Here is a 25003-nt window from a genome sequence, read left to right on the forward strand (position 1 = left end):
ACGAGAGAAAGTGCGATCAGTGGCCACCAGGTGACAGTAAAAGACTTCAAATAATCTTGCTTTTAACTCATTTTATATCACTTTTATATTTTGATTTAGCACACTGACATGGATATCTTATGTACATATATAATCTTATGAAAGTACATCATCTTTGGCAATGACTCTTAAGCTTTAATAAATAAAACCCTTACCTATTTTTTCATCTTCATAACATTGAAATGGGACTATTCACTTATTTTGCAAATTAAGCAATAGCGTAAGCGAGTCCCTCAAGGGTCTAGTGTTAGACACAGGGAACAAAGCATGGTTTAACATGTTCAGTGACACTGGAGAAAGACAATATAAGGGTTGTGGGGAAGGTGGGGGAGGTTGTTAGCGGGTGGCTTTTATTTGACTATATTCATAGCCCAAAGCTCAGTCAGTTAATACAGAATCTGGAGAATAAACACTTCCCTTGGATTTCTTGACTCCCCTTTTAAAGCGTCATCTCTCAAAGCTGCCCACAGCCCACCCCTAAGCAATACTAATGGAGCACTGGATCCCATGCTACTGAGCTGAGAGACCTAGAACGAGTCTTCACTGACAAGCAGCAGCCAATGCTGTATCTCTGACCTGGTCAGGTTGAACTTTATAACAGTCTCACCATTTCTGCTTGACAGGCGTAGAGAGGCACAGAGAGGTGCGCGCGCGCGCACGCGCGCGCGCACACACACACACACACACACACACACGTTCCCAATCCCCAAAACAAAGAGAAGATGAAAGGAAACAGAGACATCACAGACAGTACTCATAAAAGATACTTCAGGTACACACCAGATGCCTGACTGTGTTCCTGACCGTCATTTACACCCGGCAATATTATTTAATGGAAGACACTATTAAATTTTTTACTTTTAAAGCTAAGAAGTAAATGCTAAGATATGAGTCAGTCTACAACCATGCACATTAAAAAAAAAAAAAACCCTCAGGGGACTCATAGCCAAAGTAACATTAACACTGATTATAAACTATTCTATTCCTTACTGCAGGGGGTTTCTCCCATTGGAGACAGCACTGCTCTTTTAATAACACGATGAGATCAATAATAAGCCTTGGTATATTGACAAGCAAATAAAGGGCTTATATCAAATATCAAACAGGACTAGCACACTACTGAAAGACGTGAGGGGATGAAGTCAACGGCGGTGACATCGGTGTCCCTTGCCAACACTGCCCTGGATCTCTGTGCAGCCAGCTCACTTCAGTGACGACAGCTTCACCCATGTGGGACCCCAGCGCTACCCCAATAATGGAGGTTTCTCATCAAATGTATGAGCTCACTGGAGAGTGAGCTGAGACACTTGCGCTACGCCTCGAATACCCTGACCTCTGACCCGATGAATGTCTGATTCTTATCATTACTGAGGCCTCAGATCCAAGTGTATCTGCAGACATATGTTTATCCAGAAGTCTTCAAAGGGTTCTGAAAGCTTTTTTTAAGCATGTATTTCATTCTCAATCTCTGGTCTTACTTCAGTCTTAGTTAACTTCCAATACAAATATACAACTGCTTTATCAGCCAGAAGCAAAACCAGGAGGAGCATTAGCCATCTGTCAGGAAAACACTGTTGGTATTCAGTCTAAGCTCCACCCCACACTTACCTGGCAACAGCCAGATATGCCCCACCCCATAGACCTGGCCTACTATAAAAGGGGCTACTTGCCCCTCCTCTCTCTCTCCCCCTCCCCCCTGCTCTCTCTCATCCCACTCTCACCTCTCTCTCTCTCTCTCTCTCTCTCTCTCTCTCTCTCTCTGCCTCTCTAACTCCAAACCTCTACCCTGAATAAACTCTATTCTATACCATGTCTGTGTGTGTGTGGCCCCTCAGGGGGAAGAGGTGCTTGGGCAAGGCCCCGCCTGAGCACCACCCCCTTCCCCCACACCACCGTGCCACACCCCCTTAACCCCCATAACCCCCATTCTCTCTTCTTAAGTCCCCTTCATTGATGCATTGGCCTTTCATTAATGCATTGGCCTTTCAAACGCCCCTCTCTGGTCAGCTGCCCTGTGGAGCACAGATATCAGTGACCCGGACCGGCCCCTCCTCACGAGGAGGCAATGCCCAGTCTCTGTGTCTAAATACAGCAAGACTTCAAGGCACAGTGTCCACAGGAGAAACTTGTGTCTATGCCCATCCTAAACTGGGGTAAATATGCCTTTGCCAAGTTGAGAGAAGGCATGTTAGTCCAATGCGGAAGAGGAGAGGCTGTAATGAGCTGAACCTGCCTTAGATTTCCTCAAATTAAAACAAACATGCAACTACGTTTTCAAATATTATATCTCTAATATAAGGTATACTTCCCCTGCAGCAGAGCCACAACTCGGGTAGCATGAGCTAATGGCGGCTAACATCAGCGGAAAGCCAATCAAAGCCACATGGTTTTACATTGCTTGAATTTACCTTTGCTAGTTGTCCGAAATAGGACACAACTTTCTTCCCCCATGATCCAAGCATCAAATTTAAGCTGGGCTGGAGAGATGGCTCAACCCTTAAAAACACGTCTATGTAAGCCTGCGGATGTGAGCCCGGTCCTGAGCCACAGTAAACTCGAGGCAGACACACAGTGCCGATTAGCTGTGCTAGCTCGAAGCTGTAAGGCCTGCTTACCTAGGTAAGGCAGGCAGGAGGCACAGACAGGAGAAGCCACCAGAAAGCTAGCCAGCCTAGGGTAGTGCACAGGAGAGAACTGACTTCTGAAAGCCCCGCCCTGCCCATCTGAAGCAACACATACACTCATGTCCCACCCCCACCCCCCCACACACACACTCGGGGGTGGGGGAGAGACTGCACCAGAGAAGGACAGGGACAGACTCAGAACTCAAACCGGAAAGGACCTGAGAAGAACAGGCCGCTTGCCGCTTACCTGAAAAACATTGTATTTGTAAAGCGTTCCTCCCGTGAGCAGAGGAACGAGACCCAAGGAAGCCACATCCACAAACTGGCTGGGAAACAGGAACAGAGTCACCGAGCAGCTGTTGGCCACACAGTCCTTGGCCAGAGATTCGTAGACAGCTGTCTGGGGCTGGAAAAGTATCTAAAGAAAAGGATGAAAGAAAATAAAAAGAAAAGCCATGCAATTTTTTTTATTAAAATTTAAGTTTCTTTCTTTTTTTTTTTTTTTGAGACAGGGTTTCTCTGTGTAGCCCTGGCTGTCCTGGAACTCACTCTGTAGACCAGGCTGGCCTCGAACTCAGAAATCCACCTGCCTCTGCCTCCCAAGTGCTGGGATTAAAGGCATGCGCCACCACAGCCAGGCCTAGATATTTTTTAATTAGAAATTTTAAATGAGGAAAAATATGGGATATTTTCTCCCTCCAGTTAGGTAGACTGGGCTAATGAAATAAAACAATCGGTTGCCTTCGGGTTATTTGATACTCCAATGACCTTACTGGAGCCGTCCCTACCCTCAATCCTCAAGCTACCGTCCTGGATGCAGCTCTGAGGATTGGATGGCGCTGTGTGACTGAGGTGTGTGTGTGTGTGTGTGTGTGTGTGTGTGTGCATTCAGTCAGAAGCATCTTCCATCAGAGACTGCTCATGGCGCCCATCCTGTCTCGGGTTCGAGCAAAGGCTTTTTTTTCAGCACTGGATGCCTTTACTTCAGGACTAGTGTCTCATCCTCTGGTGAGTGAGGTCACGGGGCATCTGTGGTCTTCCCGCTCCACTGTCTCCTCTTCACGCAATCCCCCCACCTCCAATTCTTTAACAGTCTCACAGATCACACATGGAAGACACATGATCATATACAGAGATGCCAGATATGAGCTTCTTCAGCATCATGGAATCCTTCCGTGGTTTACAGTTACTCATGCAGAGGGGAGCCCTTCTAACACCACCTCAGCGACGCCTCAGAGACTAACTGCTCCCAAGTACCTTCTCTTTGTCGGTGTTAACCAGCTTTTTGTCGTCTCTGTTCTTGAGCTTTCCTGGTGCTTCGGCGGTAGGCAAGGAGGAATGGAAGATGAACAGCTTCCCAGGACACTCTGCTGCCTACAAAGTCACACCAAATGCTGTGGGTTAATACTCCGCTTTAAGGGAATCATAAATATATGAAAACTCACACCTTGCTCCAGTCAGAAAAGTAACAAAGGAAACAAAGAAACAGAATACTGCTGAGGACAAAGGGGACCCCTTGTACGGAATGCAGATGAGCCAGTCAGTGTGGAGAAGAGCGTGGAGCGTTCTTCACATAGGAGCGAGTTTTCTGAGAAACACTGCCTGTAGACCACTTTCACAAAAGGACTTCCGCCCAACCTGTAACCAAGCTAATAATGTCCCTGGAGGTCACTTATCACCATGTAGTCAGTCTGCTTACACAGTGTCTCGGCCTGTTCAGAAGGAAGTGACCTTAGATGAAAACAGTGTAACCGATCAGAAGGTGTTCATCCACAGGTGACAAAGGACATAAAGGGCACGGAGGGCAGATACACAGTGGGATTCTACTCAGTCCTAAAGCAGAATGAAATCATTTGCTGAGCCATGGAGTCAGGATGGACTCCCTGACATAGCATGTGCTTTATTTCTCCTTGGTGACCCATGCATGACACGGACTTGGGCAGTGTACGTGTGGGTAAGATGTGGTGGCCTCCCCTACGGCCAGTCACTGGAAACAGAGAGCACAGAAATCGACAAAAAGGGTCAAAGAAAACAACAACGCGTGAACACAGACCAGTGACGCAGGACTGTGGCTTTGTGTGCTGTTCTGGGTCAGTTCCTCTCTTCGAGACTCCTAGAGAGGACTGTTGGAGACCTACGCTCCTCCGTCCTGTGCTGTTCGCACAGAGAGAACAGCCTTTGTCCAAGAGACCTGACGAGGCCAGGATTCTTCAAAGCCAATCAGGCTCAGTCTTGGGTAAAGATCGCCAAGGGTTAGTTTCCTTTCTGAAATGTGACACTGTCTCATCTGATAACAAAGATATAGCACTTGCGCATATATAGACCGAGTCCCCTAAGGTCACACACCACAGCGCTACCTGAAAATCATCCATGCTTACTATAGCACTGTTCATGGGAGTCAAGTGATAATGGGATGGCTGTAGGTGTTCATCAACAGGTGACAAAGGACATAAAGGGCACGGAGGGCAGATACACAGTGGGATTTTACTCAGTCCTAAAGCAGAATGAAATCATTTGCTGAGCCATGGAGGTAAGTGGGGATATTATCATACTGAGTTAAATACGGCAGGCTCAGAAAAACAACATGTTTCCTCTCACCTATATGTACAGGTAGCTTTATGTGTGTATATAAAATCTCCTGTGTTTTATATATACACATAAAGCTACATTCACATATGACATGTTAGCAGAATAGATACCAGAAAAGGGAAAGAGCCCAAGGAGGGAGAGGAAAGAGGGGAGGTTGTGGAAATGTGGCCCAACCAGGACTGTTTGCACTGAGTACACATCTCAGGAAAGCATTTGCCAACTGCCTACTACTTTTTAGTAAGTTTAAAATGTTCTTCAGCACTAAAATCACCACGAAAGCAACAGCCGGTATTTGAATCTGAACTCTCACCACCATCTTTTTCCTCAAATGTAAATGACCCTTCCCTTCTGTTTCTAGTCTTCTGTATCTAGTATTTTACTCTAAAAGGAATGTGAAAAATCTCATCAGATGGAGACTTCCTGTGTTAATTGGATCAAACTAAAAATAGTTCTTTCAGTCACACACAGCTCTCAAAAATATGAAGTAAAATATTTGTCTAAGCCATCCGATTCCCCTAAAGAATTCACTAAGTTCCTTGTGCCCATGTAGATGGTATCTAATCACAGAAGTCCTACACTTGTACTCTAGGTGTTAAGATCACTGATTCCTACAGGTGAGGGTTAGAATCTTAGCCACTGTGTTAACTTAGAGGCTTTAGGAAAACCACTTAGCTTCTCTATGCTGCATTCATGCCATTCACAACATAGCAGACACAGAAACAGAAAATAAGAGCTGGAAGGCTCTAATGGCTTAATTAATCCTAATAAACATACTTGATTGCCCTACTCAGGGCCCATTAACAAAATTCAGCACTGTGAAAATATAAAGTGCCTGGGGCCATGGAGATGGCTCAAAAGATAAAGAGCTTAGCATTCAAACCTGAGGACTTGGGCCCAGATCCCCAACCCCACATAAAAAATAAAACTGGTAGTTAAGGTGGATGCCTATAATCCCAGTACTCAACTGGGAGAAACTGAAGAATAGCAGAATTGGCAAGGTTCCAGTTCAGGACAGATGCTACCTTAAGGGAAAAAAAGAACAATCTGGGAGGACACCTGAAGTCAACTTCAGGCCTACACACATACACACACACACACACACTCCACACTCACTCACACACACATATATACACAGACACACACACATAGCATACTCACACATACCACACACACACACATACACACACACACCACATATACACACACCACACACACTCTCACCACACATACACACTCACTCACATACACCACACACATTCACCACACACACACACATACACACACCACACTCACACATATACACACAGACACACACATGTAGCATACTCACACATACCACACACACACACATACACACACACCCCACATATACACACATACCACACACACTCTCACCACACACACACACTCACTCACATACACCACACACATTCACCACACACACACATACACACACACTACACTCACACACATATACATACACTGCACTCACTACACATACACACACACTCACACTCACCACACACATACTCACACATATACACACACATACGTGAATGCACAGCTGCACACACGTGTCCATACAGACACTCACATTTGTATACATATCCCATAATTCATACACAGGCAAAAAAAACTTACAAAAATACAACACATGCATATGTGAAGGCACACAGTAGCTACATTTATTTGTTCTTATGCAGTTGTTTCATTTGGAAGCTATACTTTGACTGACTGCAGACCTATAAAGCAGTTTATATCTGGCAAATGGCTTTACACCCCGACAAAAGTTGATGTCTTTGCCAAAATTTGATTGTACTCGCAAGAGGGACTCATCACACTGAGATGCACAGCATTTATCCTTCTGATTTCAGTAGAAATCGTTACCGAGGGCAGGCCTCGAGAGCTCGCAACATCCACCTCCAGTAGAATAAATAGTCTTCCTTCTGAGAGACCAACATTAGTGTTATTAACCGATGCCAAGCAGCTGTCTCCCCTCTCCAGAGGCAGGGCCTTCTAGGGTCCATGGCACTGTCTCCCACCCTCTGCAAGCTCCTGTAAACGAGAGACTTCCTGAAGACAAGAGAGTTTTGTTTCTCCACACTGGGCCTCTGTCCTTCGCTCATTAAGTGTTCCATATTGTCTGTGAATGGAGTGTTGTGATAGATCTTAAACTTGAACTTTGGTATCAATTATGGATTATCTAAAGGATGGATCTAACCCCTTTACTCAGATTGTGCTAGATTCCAGAAATAATCATTGACACCCATGTATCTACAACTTTCTGCCTAACTCGTTTTTTTTGTTTGTTTGTTTGTTTGTTTGTTTTTGATTTGGTTTTTTTCAAGACAGGGTTTCTCTGTATAGCCCTGGCTGTCCTGAAACTCACTCTGTAGACCAGGCTGGCCTCGAACTCAGAAATCCACCTGCCTCTGCCTCCCAAGTGCTGGGATTACAGGTGTGCGCCACCACCGCCTGGCGCCCAACTCGTTTTTTTTACAGATTTACTTCTTTTTAGTTTATGCGTTTGAGTGTTTTGCTTACGTCATGTGCATGCAGTACCCAGGGAGGCCAGAAGAGGGCAGAGGATCCCCTGGAGTTACAGGCGGTTATGACCCACCATGGAAGTGCTGGGAACTGAACCTGGAGCCTCTGCAAGAGTAGCAAGTGGTCTTCACCACTCAAGGATCTCTCCATAACATCTTCTTTCCGCTCAACTGACAGCAAAGGAGGCAGCTGGTTGGTTAATAATACTAATATTGGTCTCCCAGAAAACTGATTTATGCATGTGTCAGGGACTGAAGGAAGTATTGGTTTTTACCTCATAGGAGGGGGAAAGGCATAGAAAATGCTATGCATGTAGCACAACAGAAAAGCATAAAGCCTTTAGATGAGTATTTCAAGGACATTAGTGAATGCACACAGGACTTTCCAAACAGTCACTGTTTATCTTTGTGACAAATTTACCTGTGATTTTTTTTTTGCTAATTTTTATCTGCTCTATTCAATTTATGAAGTTTATTATATTCATATATTTTCATACATATAATAGGTATATAATATATATTTGTGGTATATAATAATTAATGTAACTAGTAGCACATATAATTGTTTATGTATATATGCACATAAACTGTTTACTTGGTTAGAGTGAAAGAAAAGTTGTAAATCCAATGAGGAGCCCAGTTCTGAAACGCCTTCACTTAGATGCAGGAAAGCAAGTTTCCATTTTGATGCTTCTTTGGTTTCTACCCCCTGCACATCACAGATGGGAATCTCATCTCTGCCCTCTGTATCCAATATCCTGACCTGGTGACCAAACCATAGTCCTAGAATTTCCCAAGTCACCCCTGGCCTCCCCACTCCCTAATTTTACTACCAGAAGAATTGTGTCTTATATTACAGAATTAAATCCCCCCTTGCCATGCTTTGTGAAACTTAGGAGCAGGACAAGAGTCTCTAGACCATCTTGTAAAACATAAGCACTTGCTGACTTATTTTACTGGTTGAAAAGAATGAATGAGTGAGTGAAAACCCTCCTCAACATCGGTTTCTTCTTTGCGCATCCTCAAACGTGTTATGTTAGCTTTTGTCCCAGGAGTAACAGATACGGGTGATAATTTTAGAGGTTTCTTATGGAAATTACACTAATATAAGTCTGATTTTCAGCTATTGAAGACCTGCCTTTGTATTCATGAAGTCGGGTGAACAGCTATGTTTGGATGCTAAGTTTTATCTCGTTTTAAAACATCAACGTTTTTACATTGGCTAGTTTTATGTCAACTTGATCCAAGCTAGAGTTATCTGAAATAAGGGAACTTAATTAAGAAAATGCTTCCATAAGACCCAGCTGTAGGATATTTTCTTAATGAGTGACTGATGGGAGAGTGTTCAGTCTATTGTGGGTGGGGCCATCCCAGTCTGGTGGTCCTGGGTTCTATAAGAAAGCAGACTGAGCAAGCCATGATGACCAAGCCCGTAAGCAGCACTCCTCCATGAGCTCTGCATCAGCTCCTGCCTCCAGGTTCCTGCCCTGTTCCTGTCCTGACTTCCTTTGACGATGAACAGTGATATGTAAGTGTAAGCCAAATAACTCCTTTTCTTCCCAAGTTACTTTGGTCATAGTGTTTTATCACAGGAATGATAACACTAAGGCATTTTTCATATACCTCAGTATTAATGTAATATGAATATACATTAATATAACAATAAACAGGAATAGAACAGAAACGTTGTGAATGATGTAAAGACACATTGACCTACAGTGAACCAGACTCATGCATGGATAACAGAGAATGCTTTATGCTGCAGTAAACAATGCACAAGCAACTCCAGAGTATGTTATTATTGCAATGTATTATTGTAATGTATATTATCAGAACTGACATTAAATTTGAGGCAAATAGCAGCTTGTCATCATTCACCTCAGACATGAGCACACACATGAAATGTCGCTTCCAGTCTTAAAGCAGTAGAGTGATGTTCAGAGTCTTTTAGAAATAATGATGTGTGGAGATTTCACTTAGGAACTTCTCCTCACTGGAGGAGAGAACATCACTGACCACAAAACAAACATCTTCAAAGTAAAAAAGACAAAGAAAATCCAGATAGGCTTGCACGCTTGTGTGACGTGGAATGTCACGATTCCCAAGGCTTTCAGCAGCATGGGCTCTAATTCCACATCACGTGAATGGACTGTTAGTTTTATGTTAAATTGAACACTCAGAAATCAGAAAACCCGGACAAGAACCAGGCACTAGGGTCAGACCATAGAATCAGATACAACATTCAAGTGAGATCCAGTCCGAGCCTAGACCACCACTGTCCCTGTTTGCTTGCGTGGTTCCTGTCACTCATTCTGTTTTAAAAGTTGGTGTGGACTTAATCTTAACAGCACAGTTTTAAAACTGACTTCGGGCATGAGCTGTCAAGGCCATCACTGCTGTCTTCGGTCCTATGAAGACAAAATGTCGTTTGAGCTCAGTCACCCCAAGGGGCAAAAGACAACCTCTCTCCTACTTAACGCCAGTCAATGAGGTCACCTGTATCAGTCACTTCCCCGACACAAACTGTCCCCAGGCCTTGCTTTTGTGTGTTTGAAAACCCCAAGGAAAGGACATTGTGGGAATTTTCCTCCTTATATCCTACAGGTCTGATTTGACTGAACCAACTTTAAAAACAGACCAACTAAAAGGCAAAGGGAGAGGCTGAGCTGAAATCCAGACAACATCGGCTGCTGGGATGCTGACAGCACTGGGGAAAACACAGAGAGTGTCTGCGGCTTGAGTCCCTTCCTCCTGACAACTGGGAGAGATTAGAAACCCCAGTAACCTGGGGCTTTGATGAGAGTTGTATTGCACAGAGGAAACCTCCTTTTTAAATCCCTCTGTTACAAACATTGAGAGATGGTCACTGCTCACCTTCAGGGCCTCCATGCCGGCCTGGATGACCGGAGCGAAGACTGTCTCGTTTTCATTTGAGTCAGCAAACATCTCAGGAATCTGGTCCAATAAACTGAGGAAAACAAACGGGGAAAGGGTTTCAATGCTCAGCAACTCTGTCATAAACGTCAGAAAATAAATCACTGATGTTTCAAGCCTCAACACATACAGGATTTACTTGATGGACAACAGCATGTGTGGGTAACTATTTCCCCCAGGGAAGGGGCAATCTGATAAAGTCACTCCTTAGGGAAGGATATTTTAGCATGGTCTGCCACCAAAACCTACTCTTTGAATAGGACACTTACTAAATTACCTTCTTTGTAGACACTTTTAGATTCACTATATTACCTATTTCTAATACCCAGAGCTCTTTAAAGAATACTCTATCTTAATATGAATATGCATATGAAATTCCTTTCCTTTCCTTTCCTTTCCTTTCCTTTCCTTTCCTTTCCTTTCCTTTCCTTTCCTTTCCTTTCCTTTCCTTTCCTTTCCTTTCCTTTCCTTTCCTTTCCTTTCCTTTCCTTTCCTTTCCTTTCCTTTCCTTTCCTTTCCTTTCCTTTCCTTTCCTTTCCTTTCCTTTCCTTTCCTTTCCTTTCCTTTCCTACAAGGAGAAAGAATTTAAAGGGTCGAGAATGAGTGTTTTAAAAATAGCCTGTACACCAAAAAGAGATACCATGAATGACAAGAGTTGCATAACCTATGCCCTAACCCCGCTCCCCTGCCAGTGACAAAGCCAAACAATACTTGTAGCTGAACTGCAACACAATGGGACTTCAAAAACACACATCCGATTTGCATCTAACCAGAAGACAGTTGATATTTACTTGTGGATCACGGATTGTGATTCTTCATAGTTGACAAGGAACCCATCCAACAAAGGAACAAAGACCTCTCCGACATCCGTCACCACCATCATCTGAGGCTGGGCCAGATTACTCTTCACGTTAAAGAAGTGGAGAACTTTGTTGTACGTGATAAAACCAACTCGAATTGCAGATGTCTCCTCATGCTCCTCCCTAAGAGGAAAAACAAAACCTAACTTGAGGCAGGAGCTCTTAAGAATGCAGAACTTGCTCTAAGGTGATGAGTCGAGACTTGGAGAACGCGTTGTCAGTTTTCTGCCTGCGAGACAAGGCTTCTCCTTAAATACAACAGCAATGTCTCCTATAGAACATACGAAATGCATATTTTCGGTTCTGGTTTTAATTTCTCTTGAACTTCATGGCAGGAGGGGATAGGGATCACTTCAAAAATAAGCAGGTTGACAAAGGAAAACATTCTCAAAATTCTAGGTCAAGGATTAGATATTATGAAAACATTTGCTCATATTTGCTCGTATATTTCTTTTTTCTTTTCTTTATTTACTTTTGGCCTTTCGAGATGGGGTTTCACTTCGTAGCCTTGGCTGACCTTGAACTCACAGAGACCCACCTGCTCTGCCTCCCAAGCGCTGGGATTAAAGCCATGTGCCACTGTGCCTGGTTTATTTTCAATTCCTAGGAAATTAGAATGTCCATGAACATCCTGGGCTTATCACATTTATATAAATAAAATGTATAGAACCAATGAGACGCCTGAAGCAGCTGGAGGGAAGGGAGGCTCACATTACTGACAGGACAGCTGTTGACAGCAGGGAAGAACCTTCTGCTCCTACCTGGCACTTCTACCTCACATCCCAGAAAGTCTCACTGTAATAATAGCTGGATCTTAACAACTTACCACAGAAACATAATAGTAAGTAAATTACACTTAGAATAAGATTACTTGTGATAGTTATGAGAAGCAGACATCTCTAAGTTGATTTCTTTTAAGGCCAGCCTTGGCTATATAAGATTGCCTCAAAAAAACAAAAACAAAAACAAAAACAAAAACCTTCAAATAATAATCAATGAGAAGTGTGTGTATGTGAGGATGTATGTGTATGTTTGTGTAAGTATGTGTGTGTGGTGTGTGCATGTGTGGTGTGTACACATGTGTATATGTGTATATATGGGGACATGTGTGTGTGGTATCTGTGATATGGTGGTGTGTATGTGCATGTGTGCATGTGGTGGTGGAGGTGATTGTGTGTATATGTGTGTGTTTATGTGTGTGTGTGTGTTTATGTGTGTGTGTGTGTGTGTGTGTGTGTGAGAGAGAGAGAGAGAGAGAGAGAGAGAGAGAGAGAGAGAGAGAGAGAGAGGCCCAAGTGCAAGTATAAAAGGAAATGTAAGTGCCCACAAAGAAATATCTCAGAAGGAAATCTCAGCTTCCACTACAGACTGGAGTACAGGCTGACAAGAACTAACTTTTGCCTGTCTTGCTTCTTTCCTCATTGTGGTTTGGATCAATGGGTAAAGTTTAAAAGGTTCTTATAACCTGTTGCAAAGGCAGCGAGCAAATGTTTACATTTGGGACCTTTGCAATGCTTTCAGAAGTCAGAGTCTTCAAGGACTAGATTCGCACATGTATAATTGCACACACATACACACATGTATGTCCGGAGCTGCATGACTTCACAGGAGCAGCTGCTCTGCTGCATGCTGTGCTGCCTGAAGTTCTATCTTGTAGACCGTGCTCACTGCTCCTGGGCTTTCTCTGTCTCCGTTATTAAAATCTTGCTTATCAAAGCCAAACATAAATTCTTCCTCCTCAGTAAAATCTCCTGAGGCCACCAGCTAGAAGTAATTTCCTCTTCTAAATCCCCATAAAGCATTTTCACTGGATTCTTAGTGTGTAGTACAGCCAGAAGCAAATGGAAGGAAAAGCCCAAGAGTTATCCCCCTGCCCCGAACCCTGGGCCATTCCAGAGTCTACTGCAATGGAGAAATTGAGTTTTATTGAAGATGACTTACATGCTGGTAAAACATGCTGAACTTTGGGGTGGCCAATTACAGCCTGTAATGGTTAGTCCTGATTGTTAGCTTGAGTGGACTAAGGATCAACCAAGGGGCAGATTTTTTGGGCATGAGGATCTAGATTAGGCCAGAGCCTCACCCTGAATGTGGGCAGTAACAATCCTTGGGAGGAGTGGGGTGGCAAGCTTGGCTGGAGCGATGGCCCAGTGGTTAGAGCATGCAGAAGGCTTGCAGGGGACCTGAGTTCAGTTCCCAGCACCCATGTGAAGCACAATTTCCTGTAACTCTAGCTCCAGGGGAATCTGAAGCTCTTTTCTATAGAAGCCTCTGGGAACACAGATTCATAATTAAAAATAACTACTGGAGAGGGCGAGGGAGGGAAGGAGACTCCAGAGAGCTGTAGAACGGTATTCATTTCTTGCTAATTCCTGACTGCAGATGTGATGTAATCAACCCACCTTGACTTCCCCGCCATGATGCTGTGTACACTTAAGTTGTGATCCAAAATAAACACCTTCATTCTGCTGCTTTTATAATAGAAATCCAAAGTTAAGCCACGATGGCACAACTCTGGCTTAAAATCAGCCTGGCTAGAAATACTGACATGTGCAGTGAACAAATGATACAAGTCACGGGTTTATTTGACAGACAGTTCACCAGCACATCATTCATTCACCTTTGCTTCCCAGTAACCCTTCATCACGTAAGTAAAAATGTCTGATAAATCAAGAGACTGATTCTCTTTTCATAGTTAAAATGGAATCAAATAAAGTAACACACATACATACACATACACACACACACACACACACACACACACACACACACACACGCCCCTCCAGACTGATACTCTCGCCAGATTTGGGCATATTAGAGATGGGAAAGAGCATGCTGGGATCCACGGAGATCAGAAATCTAAATTAACATTTTTAGAAAACATCTAATCAGAACATCTCACACCCTTCATCACTTATCTTCACAGAAACGAAGCTTTTTTTATTTTGAGGACCAAACACAAAACTTTCAAAAAAAAAATTCCTTTAATGTTATAACTGTCCTAAAATTTTCCTCAACACTATAACATATAAACTATATCACATGAAGAAACTCTGCCTTTCCACATTAGTTCTGTATAATTTTGAGAGGCACACGAATAATTTTGTATAACTCCTTAGGGTACATAAAGAATTCTGTATGGGTACACAAAGGGTTTTGTATAACTCGGTGGGTACATGGAGGACTCTGCATGTCTGCAGGTACATGAAGGACTCTAATTCATGAAGATGTCAGGGGTTAACAGGCTAACTCTTCTACCTTCCAGCTGCCCTCTCTCCTACTGCAGCCAGACTGTTTAATTGTATAAATCTGGCAGAGTAAGACTGCAGACATTAGGAAACAGATAAGCCACAAAATTCCAAACTCATGAATTTTTAATATTTGTAAACAGTTGTATTCTTTTGGACTGATTATGTACATTTATGGGGGGGCATGTATGAAGGCCGGCAGACGTCACATCTATATTTATGTGGGGGGCATGTATGAAGGCCAGCAGACGTCACATCTACATTTATGTATGTGGGGGGCATGTATGAAGGCCAGCAGACGTCACATCTACATTTATGTGTGGGGGACATGTATGAAGGCCAGCAGATGTCACATCTACATTTATGTGGGGGGGCATGTATGAAGGCCAGCAGACGTCACATCTACATTTATGTGGGGGGGCATGTATGAAGGCCAGAAGATGTCACAGGATGTCCCTTGGGACATTATCCACATCCTTTGAGACAAAGAAAGTCTCTCATTGGCCATAATCTCACCAATTATGCTAGATTAGCTGCCAGTCAAGGCTTGGCATTCTGACATGTTTTCAGGAAATTGAACTCAGGTTCTTGTACTTGAAAATAAAATAAAATAAAATAAAATAAAATAAAATAAAATAAAATAAAATAAAATAGGCAAGTGCTTATCAGCTGAGCCATCCTGATATTTTACTTTATCAACATTGAAAACACACAAAAAGTCAAAATAACCCAATGATTAGATATGAACAACTAGTGAATGATTTTAAAGTTTTTCTTTCTTGTTCCAAAAGAGTCAAAAAATCTAGAAACTTTACAAGGCCAGATACAATTTCAAAGAGAAAACAAAGGGGCTTCTCTTTTCAGAAGACTCAGAACATGCTAGAACACCAAACATATGCAGACTACTGTCTGCCATGTTTAAAAAAAAAAGTGGCCTGCTTTAGCACAAAAAAGAGAAATTCAATTGACAGGGTGCACTTATGATAAAACTAATAAAACTGCATATGCACAGAGACCAAGACAAATTTCAGACAGAAAGCTGCCAGGTTTCTTTTTTTAAAAATGAAGATGCTTGGCTTGAAGAGGTCTAGCTCAGAGATTTGAACAGGGTTGAGAGCAACAGCTGTAGCCTTCAACTTGTCTTCTGCCAAAGTCACACATCTGCTTCAAGGGGTGTGGATGTAGAGAGAACACGGATTGTGTGCTTTCAGATCTTAGACCACCATGTGGCAAACTTCACATCACTGCCCCGTAAGGAACGAGGGGCTAGGCAGTGACTGCGGGTGAAGGGGTGAAGGCAGGTTAGCCTAACTTAGTGGGGGACTATAAAAGGAGAGTCCGCTTTCAGAAACTGACATGGTGGCTCTCTTTCTTACAAAGTAAATGGGAAATTCAGATTTGAACTTAAAGCATTCCGTGGGAGAGTCCCCTGGAGAAGCACACATAGACTATCTAGCAGAAAATCCTTCTCCAGTGAGTCTCTCTGAAAACATGAGACAGAGGCCCCCTGAGGCACTGGGGTGGGGGTGAGGTGGCAGAGGGGCTCTGCTGGCCACCTGCGGCTGGCTCCAGCTCACTTTCCACCGCAGGCCAGTCTAAAGTCACCTCTGTGTTTTCCAAACATCCTCCCTGCGTTACAACCCATCTCCACAATATTATGAGTTCATCCTAACAGATACAAACCAAGCTGCGTCTGGGAGGCCCAGAGCCCACAAGTCCAAGGTTCTCATCGACAAAGCATCAGTTCTGGCGGAAAGACGATAGAGGGTGGGCATCCGAAGGCCAAGAAGCGCCATGCTAAAGAATGCCTCCTTATCCAAACACCCCTGTCCAGAACAGATGCTGCTCCCCGTGGGCTCAGCAATGGGGAGAAGGTGGAAGGTGTGGGGTGCACAGCAGGCCCTGGCCTCCCTATCCTCCATTCAGGGCCTCTTCCCAGACTCCCCTGTCTCTAGGCTAGGTGTTAGCTCCAGTCCCAAACAGCTAGCTTGTGCACAGAGACAACGAAAACCTAGCCACGGTATTAGTTTTAGTAGGGGAGACCAGAGAGAAAAGCAAAAGGATGCTACTAGCTACTTCCTGTAATTTTTCAAATCCCTCTTTAAAGGTTTTTAATTTATATTTTAATTAAATAATTAATAAATAATAAATAATTTAATGAATTAAGATAATAATTGTAATTTACATTTAAAAATGCTTTTTAAGTATACCCCCAGCCCTGCCCCCCTCCCCCCTCACCTTTTGAAGCAAATCTGTGTTGTTTTTTTTTCTGCCAAATTTAATGTAGCTATTGTATTACATACAATTAAATCTTTATGGTTAAAATTGCCACCAGTTTTATTTCCCTTTTTCATACTAAAGCAGCTCACACGCCAGCTAGCCTTTTAGAAGCAGCTGTAGCAAGAATGTATCACAGCTTCGTAGAAGGAATTGGGTAGTGTTCCTTCTGTTTCTATTTTGTGGAATAGTTTGAAGAGTATTGGTGTTAACTCTTCTTTGAAGGTCTGATAGAATTCTGCACTGAAACCATCTGGTCCTGTGCTTTTTTTGGTTGGAAGACTTTCTGTGACTCCTTCTATTTCTTTAGGCATTATGGGACTGTTTAGATGGTCTAGTTGGTCCTGATTTAATTTTGGTATTTGGTATCTGTCAAGGAAATTGTCCATTTCCTCCAGATTCTCCAGTTGTGTTGAGTACAGGCTCTTGTAGTAGGATCTGATGATTTTTTGGATTTCCTCAGTTTCCGTTGTTATAGCTCCCTTTTCATTTCTAAGTTTGTTAATTTGGATACTTTCTCTGTGCCCTTTGGTCTGGCTAAGGGTTTATCTATCTTGTTGATTTTCTCAAAGAACCAGCTCCTGACCACTCTGGAAATCAGTCTGGCGGTTCCTCCGAAAACTGGGCACCTCACTTCCAGAAGATCCTGCTATACCACTCCTGGGCATATACCCAGAGGATTCCCCACCATGTAATAAGGATACATGCTCTACTATGTTCATAGCAGCCCTATTTATAATTGCCAGATGCTGGAAAGAACCCAGGTATCCCTCAACAGAAGAGTGGATGCAAAAAATGTGGTATATCTACACAATGGAGTACTAGTCAGCCATTAGAAACAATGAATTCATGAAATTCTTAGGCAAATGGATGGAGCTAGAGAACATCATACTAAGTGAGGTAACCCAGACTCAAAAGGTGAATCATGGTATGCACTCACTAATAAGTGGATATTAACCTAGAAAACTGGAATACCCAAAACATAATCCACACATCAAATGAGGTACAAGAAGAAAGGAGGAGTGGCCCCTGGTTCTGGAAAGACTCAGTGAAGCAGTATTCGGCAAAACCAGAACGGGGAAGTGGGAAGGGGTGGGTGGGAGGACAGGGGAAGAGAAGGGGGCTTACGGGACTTTCGGGGAGTGGGGGGGGGCTAGAAAAGGGGAAATCATTTGAAATGTAAATAAATTATATCGAATTAAAAAAAAAGGAATGTATCACAGCAGGGTGTGGTCACTGCTCAGCTGCAGGCGAATGAGTAGCCTCTGCCTTCCTGCCTACAGTGCTGCCTGCTGAGGTGACAGAGACAGGGGCCCCCTTCACACTGCTAAGCCGGGACACACAAGCAGCATTGTGGCTAAACCCACAGCTAAACCGATTCCATCTCTCCTGTGACAACCGCTTAGTTTTCAGGGACCCTTGGTCTCCGCCACTATGAGCAACGGCCAGCTTTAGTGGAACAGGTTTCCAAAGTTCCCCCCGACATCCTTGCAGCTGGGATTCTCCGGTAATTTATAAAGTATTTTGGAGACGTTTCATTTATCTACCATTGTTTTCCTTTCTTTGTTTTCTTTTCTTTATACAAACATCCACTCTGACGTTTTTAAATGCCCAGAAGAATGGTATCGTTTGATTTATAACCGACTGTAATGTTCTCATTAGCAAACGGTATTAATCATCCAGTCTGCTCAACCCGGTGACACAGTCTAAGTCACAGGCGCACGGCAGCAGCTCCCTTACTTGGGCAGCCGCTTCAGTACGCTCTTCAGTTCTTCACAGATGAGCTTGACGAGTCCGTTCTTTATGTTACTGTATGAGACATCAATCATGAAGATGAATGCTGGTGGGCTGGGAGGTTTATTCTTCTGCAGGGAAGCAAACACATCACAGGAGTCAATACAAAGTAAGCATATTTCATAATCCATCGTAAATAAATTCTTAAAGACTATCGGATGCTTCAATCAATACTTTGGCTATAACATCTGTGGATCAAATAACTTTCTAGGAAACCCAGGACCCCGCTGCTATAAAAAGATTTTAAAACTGCTTATTTTCCAGGTTATGGCATGAGCTTATATTTAACAGAATAGCTTGCTTTTATGTCTCCAGAGGATCCCCTACCATGACTGCTGAAGGGATGTCAAGCGTGCATGTAACACACTCCCTTACAGAAGGAAATGTATTTGGGCTCCTGAGAAGGAATGCTACAGAGGATTATACATTTTTTGGAAGCTGTAGCCAAGCTTTATTACTGGGAATATCACGATTCTCAGATCTAGTCTCTTATGAGTTCCTTTGGTTTTAATATATATATATTACATATATATATATAGGATTATTTTTCTTTTTAAGCTAAGATCTTGCTGTGTAGCCCAGGATAGCCTCAAACACATAGTCTATCCTCTCATCTAAGGGATTACTGGAATATAACCTGAAATCACGCTCAACTACAGATATGGAAATATCTATGACGATTTAACTGCATACCTTAAAAATGTACATTATAAAATACTCCCAAAACTTATTTCACATCTGTGGCAAAGAAAAAATAGCCCCTTCTCTATGTCTTTGCAACAGTCACTGTGACATAAAGCAGCTGTCGGGACAATGTGCTCTCGGCAGTCTCCAATCTGGCCGGTGTCCAAAGAGCTCATAAGGAAGCAATCCTTCAACTGGGATTTATAAAATGTTTAGAAAAGAAAGCCACAGGCAAATATGATCAGTGACCTCCACTAGAGAGTAAAGACCCAAGACCAACAGAGTTTCATTTGATGAGAAAGCACAAAAATGTTCTAAAACTAAAATGTATTATATAGCTAGATGGTGACAATTATAAATGATCTCTGATTCAGTCCTTATCTACTATAAGGTTAGATGTAATACTGTTCTAATAAAACACTCCATTTCAGATAAGAACCTGTAAGATTTAAAAAGCCATCTGAAAATGTCACTGTTCCAATCCAAAATCAGAACGGCCAGGGAATGGGTGAACGAGCGTGAATCACGTCCAAGTCTCACCTCCTCCATTCCACGCTATGGACTGTATCAGATGAAAATGGCGACCGTGCTCCTTAATTAAAGCAGCACCTCTGCGTGGCGATCCCGATTGTGTCTTATCATTCTCGTCCTCTCCTGGACACTCACCGTAAGTCATTCTCCATGACTCTAGCCAGCTTCTCTCTTTAGGCATCCTTCAGTCACTAAGGCTTGTTTTCAACACGTGCAAAGTTAATCTCTACTTCCTCCTAACCACATTGCCTTCCGGTTTCTATCAGTGACAGCAAACACGACAGACCTGACACTGGATTTGACGGTCCCCTCCGCATTTTTTTTTTTTTAAGACTGGTTCTTCTGGCTGCCGGATGTGAACCCAGGACCCCCTAGCTCTTCCCTCAGACCCTCTCCACCTTCCCTTCTAGCCACGTCCATTTCCTTCATGTCAGCCACCCACCTGCAGAAACACTTTCTACCAGAGATCCCCACGCTGGGCGGAGACATGGGTAGGTGATTTTTCAGTATAGTCTTCCATTCTGGTCCTCGGGACTGACTCTTAGACCTGCTACGGCTTGCCTGCAGGAATCTCACCTCCTCCCCAACCTCCATTCCCTGGGGATTCTTCCTCTGGGTGCCATCCCCGGGTCTCCCCAGCTCCTTTTCTGCTCCCCATCTCGACCTGTCTTCCTAGTGCATCTCCACTCCTTTGTGTCACATGCTCTTCCACAGCCTGTCAATCAAGACACCACGCCAACACTCCTTTCCAATGTGTATGAAAACTAATCGCTCACAGACACAATGCTAACCCCAGGACGATCAAACGGACAGATCTGTCTCAAAATACTTCCTCAATTTAATTCAAATTCCCCAATAAGCACCCTCTCAATGTAAGTAGCTGCCATTTCCAAAATACTTCCTGGACAGAGTCACGGCCCCTGGACCTGAGCCAGGAACGTGGTGGTAAACACGGTTTATTTGACAAAGCGTTTTAAAAAGACTTGACTTCACAGGAGGTCACGTCAGTCAGTCATCAGTAATGTCTTCAGAGCCCCTGAGAAGTGCTGAGTCATGTGTCCCTCTGTGACCCAGCTCTGCTCACTCTGCAGTCCAGCATGCACATGCACACACACACACATACACACACATATACACACATATATACACATATATATACACACATACACATACACATAAATACACACACACATATACACACATATGCACACATATATATACATATATATATACACACATACACACATGCACATACACATAAATACACACACACACATACACACACACACACACACACACACACACACACCACACATACACACACACACACACACATACACCACACACAGTTCCCTACTAATGGCTCTTTTTTTCTCTACTTCCTTGTTTTGTTTTGAGACAGGGTCTCACTGTATAGCTCTGACTATCCTGGAACTCACCCTATTTTGAGAATAGCCTCAAACTCACAGAGATCCACCTGCCCTTGCTTCCCGAGTGCTGGGATTAAAGGCGTGCACCACCACCACACCTGGCTAGCTGTTGCTGGTTTAATTTGGCTCATGTCACTTTTCTCTCTATATCTTTCTGACACGCCATCCTCCAACACTCTGACCATTCATACTACATACTTAGGTTCATATTTTAGCATGCTTCCTCTCAGGCATATTCTTTGAACTTATTCATCATACTGCTTATTTGGGAGAATCCTTATAGTAAAAAGACAAATTAGGCATCCAAAGTATCCCCAAAATGTCAAAATGAATTAAAATTAAAAACAACAACAAAACCAAACCTCCAGTTTTATTCAGGAAGAAAATCTGATAGTAGATTTGTTTCTACACAGGGAAACTCCATGCTGACTTCATAAAACACATATCTATACCCTCGGGTGGGGGTGGGGTGGGAATGGTGGTGGGGGGAGGGGGTATACCAGCAGGACATAGGGCTCAGAGCCTACAGGGCCAGTGTAGCTCTGTCACTTGTCACTTTCTGTGCTTATCTGCAGCTTAAGTGCTCTCTGTCTGTCTGTCTGTCTCTCTCTCTCACACACACACACACACTCACACACACACATACCTGTCCTCATGCAATGTGGTGCACAACACAGCCCTGTGAGGGCTAAATAACCTAACACAGATGTAGGAAGTACCCAGCAGAGACACACTTGGTATTCAACAAATGCTAATTGTATTGCCTAAAATCGGCATTAAGGTTAACTAAAACGAATAGAGGAAAATATGATTCTGCAATTCTTTTCAGAGTATGTCATTATATACACATAGGCATAGACATCATATGTACATATATATGTACAAAGCAAATAAACCCTTTTCACCATCCAAATCCCTACGTCAACTCATTATTCTACTTCCCTTACAGTTTAGATTATAATTAAATTTGAAAACAGTGTGCATTTACCATACATAAACTCTACTGAGACGAAAGGAAGACAGAGTGGAACTGCCAAGTGTTAGAAAGAGTTGGCTTCTTGTCTTCTGGGTGAGATTTCCCAAGTATTGTGTGTCTGACAGTCAGTGGCTTTATAAGGAAATTTAATTTTTTCTTTTAAGAAGAAAAACAAAGAAATTTATGGGTGATAGTCAAACGAGTCTGTCTCAGACTTACACATTAACACGAGGAAGCCAGCAGCCCTCTAAGAATACTGGTTCCATTTCTGCCTTGGAGGAGAAATCATTAACAAACCAAAGGCAGGGACCTGAGTGGAGTTATTGCATTCAGGAGATGAAGGATCAGGGTTCAAGGTCATCTTCAGCAAGGTCATTTTCAGTCAAGGCTCAAACTAAATGAGACCCCGTCTCAGACACCAAAGCAAGCAAGCAAGCAAACAAACAAAAAGACAAAAAGAATCATTTCCTTTTCTATGCTACATTGAGGCAGCTTAGGAACTCATTCATGCTGATGACTTCGGCCAGACGTGTTTCTGACATGCCCTGGAAATGCCTGTCTGTGGGTCAAGTCATACATATCTTTACATACAGAAGCTGTTCGCTGAAAGTCAGCATCGTCCCAGAAACACGGAAGTCCCGGCAACACTCACTCTGCAGTAATCCAATGTAGCAACATATTCGTAGGATCCCAGCGACAGCTCTGGCTTCTCATAGTGGTCCAGTCTCCTCCCAATGTGGTCCAGATGTTGGAAGTAGAACGGTGGGACTAAGGAAAACAAAACAGGGCAGGAAATCCTTTGTTTTCATAAGCAGACAACCAATAAATCCCCCAAATGTACCCTAAAGGAAAGAAGCTATGATAAGAAGACAAGCTGTTCCCAGCATCTATTATTTTGAGAACATGTCTTAGAAATATGTGAAAAATATGAGTTTTCTCTTCTTTAAACTTAATAACTTTTTTGGCTCTTGTATATATTATAAACCATTACAATTCTGTCTTTTAATTATGTTTGTAATAGTTTTGCCATATATAGATTTTGATTTCCTTTTATAGTCAAATCAATCTGCTTGGAATTTTATCTCTAGAACTATATAATTTTATATGTAATTTTCATCAGTATTGACTACTTCATTACTATTTCACATTATACTTTATTACTACATTTTAATGAAATATTTTATACATATAGAAAGCCATATACCACAATATCCACGTTCATGGAAGCAGAATGATAATTTTGTTAAAAACCTCTTGCACATATAAAAGTCCTTAATGGCAAAGAACATTCATAATTTTGGAAACCCTAGAACTAAGTGCTGCTGTTTTCAAGCTAACACATCCAAATATTTACCGCTATCTAATTACTTCTTTTTTAAAATTAGTTTTCTATTTGAATTTTTGACATATAAGAAATACAGAGACAAATGCGGATTATTTGGATTATACTAAGGTCTTTGTTACACCTTAATTAAGGAGTGTCTTCAGCCCTGGGCTTTCACACGCTAATCTGCTAGCATCTGGCCCTACTCATGTAGAATACTGTATTAGGGAAAGACTGCACTTGGGAGAGCTCAGCTGAAGTCTAATTTGATACAAATGTCTCTCAGAAGGTTACTTGTAGCCAAGTTCTGGAAATCACCCAAAGGCAGAGCAAGACTTATGACTCACACCCTGAACACTTGGACAAATAAGGTCTGGTGTCTGCAACTGAGCCCCGTTGCCTGGGGATAGCCAGGGAAGGCGGTGAAACTTCTGCTAACAGTATGTGGGAAAGCTACCAGTGCTTTTGTTCTAAGTATTTTGCTAAGAACAGCATCTCCCTTTGTTAAAAAAAAACTCAAAAAACAGAACCTTAGGGATTGAAACCAACACTCAGTAGTCTTTAAGCTCAGCTGTGAACATGCAAACCGTAACAGGACGATTGTTCTAAAGTTGGACTTTCAAACACTTAACAGACGTTGGAGTATTCTATGTTCTTACCATGTCATGGCTTAGAAGTGAGTGCTATAAAGTTTATATTTACACATTTGACTCTGAACTTGGCAAGATTGCAGAAGAGGAAGATGACCATCTCTCTCTCAGTGAAGTAAATAAACAGGAGGGGCCATGATGGGGACTTAGATACATGTCTATGACATACAGATTTCTGAGTAATCGGGATTATGATGTGTGGGATGGTAATTTCTACACAGCATAATGTATAATTTACTCACACTCACACACAGTGTGATTTTTTAATTTTACATGCTCATTAACATTTAATATTATCTGTCATCTATCATTGTCCAAAATTCAACAGCATAAATTATGATTTGTTTCTCTCCTTGTTTGTGTATGTGCATGTATGTGCGTGTGTGTGCGCGCACACGCGCGCGCGCGCGCGTGTGTGTGTGTGTGTGTGTGTGTGTGTGTGTGTGTGTGTGCTGTGTGTGTGATGTGTGTGTAGTGTGTGTGTATGTGGTGTGTGT

At 42.7% G+C, this 25003-nt stretch overlaps 1 protein-coding gene across 1 annotated transcript in view; it reads right to left on the reverse strand.

Moving 5' to 3' along the window:
* The window catches only part of Sec24d (SEC24 homolog D, COPII coat complex component), a 106296-nt gene that overhangs the window by 15520 nt on the left and 65773 nt on the right, over window positions 1-25003 (reverse strand). Inside the window, 6 exon segments of the mRNA XM_052179302.1 lie at window positions 2911-3081; window positions 3921-4037; window positions 10673-10766; window positions 11524-11715; window positions 18858-18982; window positions 23185-23300. Coding sequence (XP_052035262.1) covers window positions 2911-3081; window positions 3921-4037; window positions 10673-10766; window positions 11524-11715; window positions 18858-18982; window positions 23185-23300 — 815 coding nt within the window.

Source organism: Apodemus sylvaticus, chromosome 4, assembly GCF_947179515.1.
Source record: "Apodemus sylvaticus chromosome 4, mApoSyl1.1, whole genome shotgun sequence".
NCBI lineage: Eukaryota > Metazoa > Chordata > Mammalia > Rodentia > Muridae > Apodemus > Apodemus sylvaticus.